This window comes from Ochotona princeps, chromosome 18, assembly GCF_030435755.1.
Source record: "Ochotona princeps isolate mOchPri1 chromosome 18, mOchPri1.hap1, whole genome shotgun sequence".
NCBI classification, from domain to species: Eukaryota; Metazoa; Chordata; class Mammalia; order Lagomorpha; family Ochotonidae; genus Ochotona; species Ochotona princeps.
The window spans coordinates 37,937,302-37,951,504 of record NC_080849.1 but is presented as its reverse complement, the minus strand read 5'-3'; the positions used below and the strand labels follow the sequence as shown (position 1 = coordinate 37,951,504).

Below are 14,203 nucleotides of genomic sequence, written 5' to 3'. Positions count from 1 at the left end.
ACACTTAGGTCTATTTTTGGTAGAGAAAAATAATGCTGTTTAAAATTTCCAATTACCCATGGAACTTGGATTTTTCTAAGTAAAGAATCCTTATCTTGCTGAGTGTCCTGAAAGATTTGGCTATATGTTTTTGCAATGGAGTGTTGTTGAGAGTTGAATTGATCAGTATAAAAAAAATCAGGCGCTGGCTTTGTGGTGTATCAAGTTAAAGTGATACAGACCATCCTATACTGGCATCAGCTTGAGTCTACGCAACTCGAATTCCAATTCATCTCCCTGCTAATACATTTTAGAAAGCAGAGGAAAATGGCCCAAGAATGTGGCCCCGTCCCAATATGGAAGACCTGGAAGAAGGTCTTGGCTTCTGGCTGTGGCTTGGCACAATCCTGACAGTTGTGACCATTTGGGGAGTGAGTCAGAGAATGGAAGATCTCTCTCTGTATCTCCTTCTCTTTCTCTGTGAATCTCTCAAATAAATTTCTTAAACAAATATTTAAGAAATTAAAAAAAAGAGGCAGAATCTCTAACTACACAAGATTAAAGAGGTCAATAAGATGTATCTTTCCCCGAGACAGCTATGAGTCTGAGCAAATATTATTTAAGAGTTCTGAAAATAATCTAAATAGCAAAGTGAGTGACATATCCAGGAACAACAGCAGAACTTGGCGTATAATAGTAGGAGTCTGATGTTCTTGTATAGGGCTAGCCTCTTGCTTCACTTCTTGCTTAGAGGATGTGATAGGTTGACCAGAGATGGCTAGCCAGGAAAACCAGCACACTCCCTGCTGGGAGAGGCTGGCTCTCTATGGAATGGTGATGTCAACAGCTGCCACAACAGTGAATGGGAAAGCCTACAGCTCTTCAGCCTGAGGTTGCAGTCCTGGTTGGGGCAAGTAATAGAACAGACTTGTAATGTATTTAAAAGGAAGACAGCAATTGAGGGATTTGCTGAACATTTCATACAACTGTGGCTGTCTGGGAACTTGCATTGATGTCCGGGGGTGATCACAGAGGGACCCACAAAAGGAGAAAGCCAGGATGACTCAAAAACTGTCCAAACTGAATCTGTTTCTCCAATCAAGCACAGATCCACCAGCAGATAAGGCTGGTGAAGAATAAAGCTAATGCAAGAGCTAAGAAGAGTCCTGTAGAGCTACATAGCACAGGAGCTGTAAATTCCTCAGATTACACGCAGGTATGTTAGTTACCACAACAAACAAGCAGCCAAACAGCAGAAGCAAACAGCAAGAACAAAGGAGAACAAAGGGAAAGGTCTAGATCAGAGCTGCTGTATCAGGATATATGACCAAAATTCTCATTTTGCCATTAAAAAATTATAAAACGTGAGAAAAAATCTCATATGCCAGATAAAACCACCTTATGGAAACCGACTGGGATTGAATATTTGATTCGGCAGTGAAAGCAGGAATTTAGCTGTAATAGGGTGCCTAGTTTCGAATCTCTGGTCTGGTTTCTTACTCCTGCAGGCTCTGTTAAATTGCAAGTAATGGTGACAATAACTGGGTTTCTTCCACCCTCATGGACGATCTGAACGAGGCCTTGGCTCTTAGCACCTGTAGCCCCAGTCCAGCCCACAGCCATTATGGGCATCCGGGGAGTGACCCAGTGGACAGAAGTGCTCTGTTATGAGTCTCAGCAGAAAAACACATAAATAAAATACTTCAACTCAGATATTACATTCATGTTTGAAGGAAAATAATGGAGTCAATGGCTCAAAATGGTGAAGAGTAGTAGGGCAAAAATATTGGAAAGGACCACATGGAACATCTAGAGTTGACAAATACACACTTCTTCAGGCAATCACCTTCCAACAGCCAAAAATCTGGAAGCAATTCAGTTTATCTTCAATGCTGAATACACAAAAGTGGTATTTTCATACAAATACAGATTATTCAGCAACGAAAGGAACAAAATTCTGAAGCACTTTGTTAACATAGTGAAGCTGGACTCCATAATGTAAGAACAAAACCCAGCCTCCTGTTTCCCTGAGCACCAGGTGTCCTGGCCTGCCTCTTATCAAAGAAGTTCACTGACTTAAGGGAGTGACCCAGCTGGTCTTACAGGCTTCTAATCACAAGATTCCAGAAATTATTTGCTTCTCCAATAGATAGGAACCTTAATGGCCAGTATTTTCTGGAGGGCATCATCTGAGGAAAGTCCTGGAGAAAATGTAACTACATTCTTGTAACCCTGGAGATGGGATGATCACCAAACCATCATGAATTCCTGAAAGATCAAGTCATAGCTGAACAATCAGGAACCACACACACACTCACTCTCTCTCTCTCTCACAGTCTCTCTCTCTCTCTCTCTCTCACACACACACACTCATTCTCTTTCTCACACACACACACACTCTCACACACAGTCTCTCTCTCACACACACACTCATTCTCTTTCACACACACACACACACACACACACCCCTCAGTCCTAGTTTTTTTTGTCTATAGAAATCTTCACCCCAACTCCTTGGAGAGCACCAGAATTAAGCAATGGCTGCCCAGCTCCTTGCTTCGTGCTTGCTCTTGCTTGCTTGTGCTCTATGCCTCCAACCACTTTGGGGTGTTGTTTGGCAACAAGAAATGTTATTCCAAATGAAAGAAGCTAGACCTAAAGAATTGTATAATACTATTTATGTGAAATTGCCAAGGAAGGAATATTTACAAAGATAGAAAGAAGATCAGCAGTTGCCTGAGGCTGGGATTTGGAGCAGCACTTGATGACAAGTTATTATGAATGGAATTTTGTAGGTGATGGGAAATATTATTCAACTGGATGGAGGTAATGCTTGAACAGTCTATAAATTAACTCAGTAAATCATTGAATTACATATGTACAATGGAAAATGTATGGCATATAAACTATTTGGCTAATTTGATTGAAAGTGGAAAATAACTGAATGTCTTCATAGAAGGACATCCTGAACAGGGTGATAGGCACCTGTGCTCATATCACATATCTTTCCTTTATCTTCTGGCTGATGACTCTAGTTGAGTACATTCTTTCTAATTTGGTGACAGTCTTAATATGAAAGGGTGATACATACTGGTAAATGCTATTGCTTCATCTATAGAGACGGTTGTATGCTATGGTTATTCTTCATTTTGTTGATATGATATTATAAAGTTGTGTATGTTGAATCCCCTTGCATTCTTGGAATAAGTTATCTTTGATTGTGGTGTATGATCCTTTACATGTGCTGTTGAAGTAGCTTGTTAGTACTTCTAAAACATTTATTTGTGAGGCAGAGAGGAGAAGAGTGAGAATGCAAGAGCCCTAATCCATTGGTTTCCTCTCCAAATGCCTGCAACAGCCAGCATTGTGCTAGACTGAAGTTGGAAGTTGGGAACTTAATCCAGGTTTCCCACATTACTGAAAGGAACCCAACTACTTGAGCTAACGGCATTGCCTCTCAGGATGTACATTGATGAGAAACTGAAATCAAGAGTTCAAAGTCTCAGAAATAGAAAAGGTGATGCAGAAATTCATCTGGCATAACAGGGGACCACGAATAGTTAACGCTATCCAGAAGAATAAAAATAAAGCTAGAGGAATCATAATTCAAGACCTTAAGGCATACTACACGGCAGTGAAAATCAAACAGAGAAACAGAGAAGATCAATGGAACAGAATAGAAACCACAGAAGAGAGCCCACGCATATATAGACAAATAATCTTCAAAAACAGAACTGAAAAAAATTCTAGGAAAATAATTTGATCTTTTCAACAAATGTTGTTGGGACAATTGGATAGCAGCCTGAAGAAATGAGAAACTTTCACCTCTTACCTTATGTAAAAGTCAGCTCTAAACAGATCAAGGACCTAAATCTGTACTTAGAAATCTTCGAACTATTAGAGAAAAACATTGGGAGCACTCAATAAGATATAGGTATTAGTAAAAAGTCTTAGGTCACCAAAAGCAAAGGAATTTGAAGTCAAAACAAACCAATGGGACCACATCACATTAAGAAGCTTTTGCACAGCAAAGGAAATGGTCAAGGCAGAGAAAGCTAATAGAATGGGAGAAAACCTTTGCATACTACACAATAGATAAGGGACTAATATCCAGGATTTGCAAAGAACTTCAGAAACCCAATGGCAGCAAAACAAACAACCCTGTGAAGAAATGGGTGAAGGAAATAAACAGACATTTCAAAAGGACAAATTCAAGTGACTAATAGACACATGAAAAAAAAATGCTCAGGCTCCTAAGCTATTAGGGCAATATAAACAAAAACCACATTTAGGTTACACTTAACTCCAATGAAATTCGCCTGTATTTGGAAATCTACTAAAAATATCTTTTAATGTGGATGTGGGGTAAAGGTGCCCTACTCCACTGCTGGTGGGGATGCAAGCTCGTGTAGCCACTATAATGCTCAGGCAACTAAAAATGAATCTACCATGTTACTCAGCTATCCATGTTTAGGAATGCATCCAAACAAACTGAAAGCTGTGTATGAGAAAGTGACTTGCAACCCTCCATTTACAGCAGCACAAACCACAATAGCAAACAAATGGAAACAACCTAGATGCCCATTGAAAAAGAACAAAGAAATTCTACCATTGACAACTGGAGAGCATTAAGCTTAGTTAATTAAGCCATACTTCGAAGGATAAATACTATATATGTGTTATTTCATATGAGGCAACATTTATGCAAAATACAAAACAGATACATAGATGAAAAATGTATATCCATATATTCTCCTAGATTAGCTGCATGATGGAGGCTAGCATACTTGGAAGTGAAGATATATTGTAGTATGCATCGCGACTCCTGAATTAACAGCAAGACTCCCAGTGAAACTGTTACATATACCTTAACAAATATGACATTATTTTCCACCATTGACAATGTGCACAATTCTATGATACACTTAAACAAAATGTGGGACTTGTGATTGTTGCTCTTTTAACCATATTGGGGAAATGGTGGAGGTGGGAAAGTGGAGGGGGAAATCCCTAAACCATGGAGAATAATAATGACAATAAAAACACAAAAATGAGTCAGATTCTAGACTCAAGCCCAAGTACGCTGATATGGAACGGGGGTGTCTTTACTGCTGAAATCCTGCTCTAATTGGCTGGTATTTTGTGGAAGTTTTTTTTTTTATGTTCATCAAGGATATATGCCTGAAAAGTTTTTTTAATTTCTTGAAGATTTCTTTATTTATTTGAAAAGCAGAATTACAAGGGGGAGAGAGAAAGAGAGAGAGAGAGAGAGAGAGAGAGAGAGAGAGAGAGAGAGAGAGGGAGGGAGAGAGAGAGGAAAAGAGAAATCTATCTGCTGGTTCAGATGAAGTCTTTATTGTAAAATAAAATAAAATAAAATACACGGTTCTATCATTGGCCCAAATTGTACACAGCACTTTTTTTTGGTGGCTGTGTAATCTGCCTCCCATACTAAAATATGAATCTGAGATCATTTCACAGGTTTTAAAAACAAAATAATTATAAAAAGTGTATCTTTCACTTTAAGTTATGCTTGCATAGTCTTCCCACACCCCTTACAAAACTTGCAAACACCACACACAAGAAAATGGCACGTCAGAGGACTATGTGTGTGTGTGTGTGTGTGTGTGTGTGTGCATGCACGTGCTGATTCACATTCCGCTTGGCCACAACTGCTGTGGCTGGGCCCAGTGAAAGCTAGGAACCAGGAGCCTCTTCTGGGTCTCCGACAACAGTGCAGCTGCCAAAGAACTTGGACCATCTCCTCTTGCCTTTCCAGATGCTTTAGCAGGGACTGGATTGGAAGAGGCATAGCTGCTACTGGAACCTAGCATTGCAAGCAGCAGTTTAACTCACAATATCACACAACCACGCCTTGTAATTTCCTTTCTTGTGGTGTCCTCTGGCTTCACTATCAGAAAAGCTGATGTGTTTGGTGTATAGTTTTATTATTTACCTTGCAGTGAAAAGTTGGGATTTCTTCCTTTTTCTTTCTTTTCTTTTCTTTTCTTTTCTTTTCTTTTCTTTTCTTTTCTTTTCTTTTCTTTTCTTTTCTTTTCTTTTCTTTTCTTTCTTTCTTTCTTTCTTTCTTTCTTTCTTTCTTTCTTTCTTTCTTTCTTTCTTTCTTTCCCTTTCCTTTCCTTTCCTTTCCTTCCTTCCTTCCTTCCTTCCTTCCTTCCTTCCTTCCTTCCTTCCTTCCTTCTGTTTTAAACAATTTGAAGGCCAGAGAAATCAGAAGATTTTTGAAGAAGATTTATTTATTTGAAAAGCAGCACTGAAGAAACATAGGAAGATACAGAGAAATGTTACACACTTGTTTGCTCTTGAGATGGCTTCAATGGTCAAATCTGGGTCAAGATGAAGCCAGGAACCTAGAATTCCAACTGGGCTTCTGCATGCAAGGCAGGGACCCAAGCATACTGACCTCATGGCTGGCTTATTTTTGTCTGAATCTTCTGTGCTGAGCTGGAGAAGGGAAAATGGCATGTGTGCATGCTAGTTCTCACTGCTGTCCCTGTGCTGAGCTGCCCTTGGGTATGTAATGTGTGCTGGTCCGATCAATACTCTGAGATAAACAAGTTAGATGATGATGTCTTGGGTAGCTCCTCTGAAATCCTAACTTTGAACATCCTCCCCAGGGAGAGCTAGAAGTTGGAGATTTTATCCTGGCTTGTGGCAGTGTACCTGGTAAAATGATTACAGTGCTCTAGAGCCTTCCTTTAATCTTACTGCTAGTTTCAATGCAGCTGTTTATACACTTGCCTGGCATGCAGTAACTCCTCAGCTGGTTTGTGGATTTCTGGAAGAAGGAAATGGTCGAAATGTTGAATTGGGTGCTTGTTGGGGAGAGAATTTCCACACTTGCCATTTACTTGCTGGCATTTTCCTATCATTGATCATTTTCCTTTTTTGCAACAACACTTTGCAAAGAACACTGTGGTGCATCTAGTGAAGAGACTGGAGGAGAACTGATGTGTCTAATGAACCCCTTCTCCAAAAACTCCAGTAATTTTGATTTGAAATGAATGGAATAAAGGAAAAGAAAGCTGTACGTGCTGAAAGAAACATTATTGGCAGAACAGATCCATCAAAGCAATACTTTCCAACTGGTGAATGATGAACACCCAGGGCATGAAAGTCAGGCTTCAGAAGGCCAGTTCTATGTTGATTTTGTATCTTCCCCAGCAATGTTATCCACATTCTCTATTTTCTGCTGAAATTTGATCACGTTAGATATATGCCATTAAATGAAACAGATGAGAACACACAAATCTAAAGGCTAAGATTTTAGTATTTTAGTCAAATAGCTTGAAGAAAGGAGATTGAATTGGAGGACAGTACAGGAAGTTACTCATTAAGGAAGTACAGTGTTTCAAAGCATGCTGTCTATTAGAGGAAGAATTCGTATTAATTGAGCATTTACTACTGGGCATAGACTTTCCTTTAATATATGATCATATTTAGTCTTTGTTTTGTTTGTAATTATTGTTAACACTTAAAAAACATTTTAGAGATGACCAACCTGAATTTCAGAAGGTTGAAGTAACTTTTGCCAGAATCGTGTTTGTAAATGTGGAGACTGAGAGTTAAATCGGTTTATTAGACTGTTAAGCTCTATCATATGGTTGTCAGCAGGCAGTGATGGAAAGAGCGTGTAGAGATGCTGGCTGCCAGTTTCAGTGAGATTGCATCAAGGATTTGCCAGGCACTGGCTTGGGTTCAGTTTGGATTCTTGAATACCTAGCCTGAGAAAGAAGCTAGCAAATACGTACAAGGCCAAGTTGCCTAGTCTAAGCAGACTGGGGCACATGTCTTTTGCTTGGACACTGGGTCAAAAGCGGAAGTTATGGTCAGAACCCCAGCTGAAAGTTAAGCTCACCATTGCAGATGGGAAAGTATTGCTGTCTTGGAGTGTTAAGAATTGGCTGGAGTGCAGGTCAAGGCCTATGAAGAGAGGACAGGAGAGCCTAGATTCATCCAGAACCTAACACAAACAACCCAAGTTTTCTCTATAGCTTTCTCCATATTTCATTGTGTTGAGATTTAGGATTTTCTATGAGTGCTATACCCATTAGTCTCAACTCTTTAATGGCCAATCATATGCATTTTCAAGGCTAGCTAAATTAGTTTTTAAGCATGGTACATGGTCCTCAAACAGCAACACTTTCCAAAATTTGAATGCTAGGGCGTGTGCTAAAATGCATCTTTCTTGGGCCTGCTTGATAAAATGAGTAAGGATATCTTGTGAGACAGGATCTGTGATGAATCTCCAAAAGAATATATGAACTCTCTAGAAGAAATTGTACAACCAAACAAACAAACCAAAAATCAATAAAACCAAAAAAGCCAGGAGCATTTTGTTCAATGTTATTAAAAAGTTAAGACGGGCAGATATTTGGTGCAGCTATTACGCTGTTTATGGGAACACTTATATTCTACATCTGAATGCCTGGGTTCTTTTAATTCTCGCTCTATTCCCAATTCCAGTTTTTGTGAATGCACACCCTAAGTGGCCGCAGGTAGATGGTTCCTTTAGTTGTGTCCTTGCCACCTCCCTGGGGACGAGGACTGAGTCCCCAGTTTCTGCCTTCTAATTGGCTCAGTTTGAGTCACTGCGTGCTTTTGGGAAATGAGTCAGTGAAGCTGACATTTTGATATTTGATCATTGTTTGCCATCCTTGTCCATATTCTTGAGGAACAGCGGTTCTTATATTTATTGCTTGTTAAAGTATTTTTGGAAGGCTAAACCTGTGATTATAAAGAAAACTGAAACTACATCGTTGGAGTAAATGTGGGAATGAAGGGAGGACAGAGTAGGCTTGGAAGTGCCATGGTGCTCTAAATACTGTGTAGATGAAATACACACTTTTTTTTCCTTTTTGCCTGTAAAAATAAGTTAAAAACACAATATGATACATTTAAAAATATTATTTTCTTTTCAATTATATGCTAATTTTCAAATTGGTCAAGATTAACCAATTTCACTCCTTTTCAATTTTCTCAACTTGATTGCTAATTTTACAGTCAGCATGAAACATACTTTATCAAGAAGAAACAAACACTCTCTTCAGAAAAAAAAAATTAAATGAGACATGAAGATGAGAAAAATTCAGACACCATTTGGGACTCTTGGCCACTTTTCTTTAGAACAGGAACCTTAGATTACTGATCCTTTAACATAAAGGTCAACACACCATGTCTTGGCCTGTGCAGTTCTTTTGCGAATGTTTGATATGACAGTGTGGTCTTGCTTTTTCTTCATTGTCCTAGATGTGGCAAGCTTCAAGGAGAACATGTATAAATGTTAATCTTCCTCTGCTTCTGTCTTCAATCAGAGAGCAGCATGTCTCTATCTTGATTTCTAGCCAATGTTTTGGAAAAACTTTAAGTCATAGCTTTCATTTTTATTCTAAATTATTTTTTGCTTCTTGTATGAGAATCCTGAAGTATAGGAAATCAACACACCCCATGTATTTGAATTGAAACTGCAAAGTAACTCCTGAGTTTCCTGACTTTTGCGTTACGTGGTAGATTCATTATAGAGACGAATACATTAAAACAATGTGAGTTTCTCTCATTTTATGACTCAGCCGGATTCAAAATACTATGCAGTATAATATTTAATAATGTAAACATAGTTATTTCTTCACTAGTTAACAAGTGTTAACTTAATCCCTTCCTTCTTCTTCATCAATACTCCTTGTCACTCTCTCCCCATCACATCGGTAAGCATCAGATTGTTCACTTATTAAAGAATGCTTTCAGATGTGCCAAGGAACCAAAAACAAAGCTGGTGACATACTGGCCTTTCATTAAAATGACCCAAGCAACTATCTCCAACTAAATCGTTGTTATAATTACATGGTCAGACTGTTCACTTCATAGTGCCTTGCTCTGCAAGGGAATAATCATGGTAATGTATCATGTACATCATCATATTTCTAAACATATTTCTAAACATCCTTGACGCATTTCCTCAACTATTTGGACTATGTACGTGCACAAGGATAAGGTACAAAACAATGGAAATTTTAAGCACTGTTGGACTCGCTTGCAAAAGTATTTATTTTAGGATTTATTACTTATGAAAAGAGTTCCTCTACTGTCATTGAATAATTATCTTGAAATACTTGTAGTCACTAAATTAAGTTAAACCAATGTACAGATATTATTGGATATTTTCTATTTAAATGCATAGAATATTAACTGTAGGACTCTGGGGTGAAATTCAAATCTCTGCTTATATTAACATCATTAATAGGTTTAAAGTGAGGGGGAAGAGGATTTGGCTATTACAGTCAAAGGAGCGCATAGAAATAAACTATACAAAGGGGTTATAAATATGCCAAGGAAGTTTTTACTGTTGAAAGGATAGCTGCATTTCTTTTTCTACAGAATCCAAAACTTAATATATTGAAACAAAATGCACTTATAAAAATGAGGTAATCTTTGGATGACTATGGCAAAAAAATTATGTCTAATCTATTTTCATAGAAAACCAAGTCATATAAGCACCACCAAAAGATTGTCATCTCAAGATTAACTATATTATAAAAATTAAAAATCAATTAAAAATAAATAAAATCAGTTTATTTTTTCAAAGAATAAATTGGATTTCAGTTATGTCCAAACCAGAATTTCTGTTTTTCTGGATGAAAGATTGTTTTAACTACATCCTCTTTATGCTAAATTATATCCTAGTTCACTCAGATTCCAAGCCAGCTTTCACTTCTGTCACTGTTGCCCTATTTGCTGTTCTTATCAGTCCTCAACTGCAGTATGAGAATCTGCTGAGTGAATCTATTCTTGTACTTCTTGAAGTGTCTACAATATTTCTGACCGTCCACACTTCTCATCCTCTTCAAAAAGCTCTGCCTTAGTATCCTGCCCAGTACCTCCTCAAGGCCCTTCTGAGTATTTTAACCCCAATCTTGAATATGGTTTTGTTGCTCGTGACTGTTCTCAGACCTCTTCATGGCCACTCAAAATGATGACTTATACATTAGGTCTCATGTTTTAAGTTGTTTTTATTATTCTCCATGATACATTTTTGTAGGTATAGAAATTTTCTCCTTGCCCTCTTTTTCTCCCTTCCCATCCCCCATACTATTAGAGTAGTATAATCCTTTAGGAACAGTTAAAAATTTAACATTCTACTGTTTAAGCACACCACGAAATTGTAGGTGTAGACAAAGATAGAAAATCTAGAATCATATTGTTAAGGCATATTTAATTGTTTCACTTGGAGTCATCCTTTTATGAGGGGATGTACATGCCTATTGTGAAATATCTTCCCATGCCAGTGTACTAGTGTTATATAGCTCATCTATGAGAATATATGTATATAATTGTTCACTTATGTATTTTTTTGGATTTTTGCATGAATGCTATCTTATATCAGAGAGAATATGTGATATTTGTAGCTTGGGGACTGGCTTATTTCACTGAGCATAATGCTCTCTAGTTGGGAGCATCTTGATGCAAATGACAGGATTTTATCCTTTTTAATTGCTGTGCAATATTCAACAGAATCGATCGATGTACTTTCTCTATTCCTATTTCCATGGATTTCTGGGTTGTTTCCATATCTTTGCCATTGTGGTTTTTGCTGTTATAAATAGAGAACTGCAGGTCACTTTATCAAATGCAGACTTTACTTCCTTTGGATGTTTTCCCAGGAGTGGATAGCTGGATCACAGGTCCACCTGGATCATAGGTCCACCTGGATCATAGGTCCACCAGGATCATAGATCAATTTCAGTTGTCTGAGCACTCCCCATGTTGACTTCCGTAATGGCTTATTTCATAAAGGCTTTTTTGAAAGCTGCAGTGGGAAGTTTCCCTTCCTCAACTGACAGAGGAAACCTGAAGTATTTTTAAAGCAGATGAAATAAAACAATGTGAAGACTGGAGTTGAAGAAAGGTGAAAGAGTGTGACAGGTCAGAAAGCGTGATGGTTTAGGTGGAAGGTAAAGAAGGTTCAGCCTGGGTGTTGGCACTAGAGGAAAGAAAAGAGGAATGGAAAGTGTGACAGAGGTAGAATCTGGACTTATAGTTAGAAATTATTTATAATGAAGAACCCCCAAACATCTACTAAGTTTCCAGCCTTTGTAATATAAGCATGAAAGTTCTAGGAACAGATAGAAAATCAGGTGTTGGAGGCATCAGGAGGCATGGGATAATTTTCCACAAGGAGATTGGATTTGTGATCATTCTCTGGTACTTAACTTCATATGATAATAAACCAGGGTGGGCATTTAGCCCAGTCACTAAGACCCATAGTGACTAAGACACCCACATTCCATATCACATTCCTACAGAGGACTTTCATGCGGATTCAGAGTTACTGCCTGAAAGGCATCTGCCACACAGAAGATTCTAGAACAATTAATAGAGGCTATTATAATCATTATTCCAACTACTATAAAGAAATAAGCACATCCTAATTGTTAATCACTAATTGGCAACTGTCTTCACTTGGATAGACATCATGCAGTATTTCCACAAGGCGTTCCCTGCTGACTTAGGAAGTTCACCTGAGTAACTGAGAGTCTGGCAGTCCATTGTAGAGTAATCATCCTGAAGGCAACTTGCCTTTTAGAAAGATCTTTCAAGAAGTTTATTCAGCTTAGTTTACAGGTCACCATTCAAGTTTATTCAGCTTAGTTTACAGGTCACCAACTTGGTTGTCAGTTGAAATGACTTGAAAAGGATTCATAAATTGCAAAGGGAAATGCAAGACAACAGGCGAAGGAGTCCAAGTGGGATTTGCCTGTAGGGGAGTCAAGCAGGGCACATTAATGAAAAACTCTATTAAGAAACATGGCGAAGTTTTGAGCACTGGGACAGGAGCATCAACTGGAGCCAGAAGCTAGCACAGTAGATTGGGTGTGGTGTGTGAGGAGTTAGCTGGAAGGGTACAATCATCATAAAAAGAGGGAGGTGTCTGGGAAGGGCAGGCGGCAGAAGGGTGGAGACATGGGATGGGCAGGAATGGGAAGGGACAAATGGGAAATTGCTGGGCCAGGTGGGGTGTGGTTCACCTAGTAAAACATTTACAGTTGCTGGAACTGGCTTGAGTGCCTTCCTTTTTATGGTAGCTCTATTAAAAGGGCCCTACTGCCTTTCGAAGTTGGCTTTAGTCACTCCATTACTCACCACAGGCCGCTGAATGGCTTTGTGCTGCAGGAGGAGTGAGTGGTAAGGAGTAACTGGCTCTGTTTTACTTGAGCAAGCACAAGCAAGACTGCATATCTTTGCAAGACAGAGATGGTATCAGGAATGGGACAAACATAATATCAGGGTGGGACAGATTATTACTTGAATTAATTATATTGCAAAAATGTGTTACTCATGAAATGTTGTCATGATACATTCATAAATATGTATTTGGGTTTTTCTGATAAAAGTATGTTTTGCTTCATGATGTTAAATTATAACCTTTAATGCTCTGTGATTGACATGTAAGGAACGAAAAGGAAGGGGAAATAGGATCATTGCGCAAAGAGCATTTGTGGTCTTGGTATGAGTTAGAACTGAGTTCAAATCCCAGCTCTGCCCCTTATATGTGGGGTTTTCAGTATGTTGTTTAGTCTTTTTAGTACTTAGTTTTCTGACATATGAAATAAATTAGTATCTGTCAAAGGAGTGTCAAGGATATTAATATGCAGCCTGGTCTACACATAGTTATTTAATAAAGGATAGCTGGTATTGCGTACTATGCTTCATATCAGGTGTTTTTCTTACACAGTTATGCCCTTATCCTTGTATCTTTATATTGAAGCTTGAGTGTGATTTCAGTTTCACACTCATGCTTCAATATAAAGATGGGATGGGAAAGAGGCTGCAGTGCTGAAGTGACTTGCTGGGCTCACTGAGCTTGCAGGTAGCACAATTAATGAAGAAGTATAAGCCTTTTGTCTTTTACAAACACACAAACAGAAAAAGATGTTATAGAATCCATTCCTCAGCTTTTGTACAGGCTCCTGCTCTCATCCGCAGTGTGTGAAAAGCATCACGTGCTCTACTCTATGAAATGGTGTAGCATTGAACAATGTAGCACTGAATTTTCAAGACAGTTCTGCTTTACTTGCAGAAAGAAGAATGATTCAGGAAATGGGTCTGCATCACACAGAGCAAAAGGTGTGTGACAAAAGGAGGAAGTATTAGGGGTGATGTTCAAGACTTTAAGTGTCCTCTAAGCACCCGGCTCTTCCTCCTGCAG

General features: G+C 38.6%; 1 protein-coding gene across 1 annotated transcript in view; it reads right to left on the bottom strand.

Moving 5' to 3' along the window:
• The window catches only part of DSG1 (desmoglein 1), a 92,020-nt gene extending 90,418 nt beyond the window's left edge, over window positions 1-1,602 (bottom strand). Inside the window, exon 1 of the mRNA XM_058676773.1 lies at window positions 1,480-1,602. Within this exon, the coding sequence (XP_058532756.1) occupies window positions 1,480-1,602 (123 nt within the window). The remainder of the gene's footprint in view (window positions 1-1,479) is intronic.
• Window positions 1,603-14,203: the final 12,601 nt, after the last annotated feature.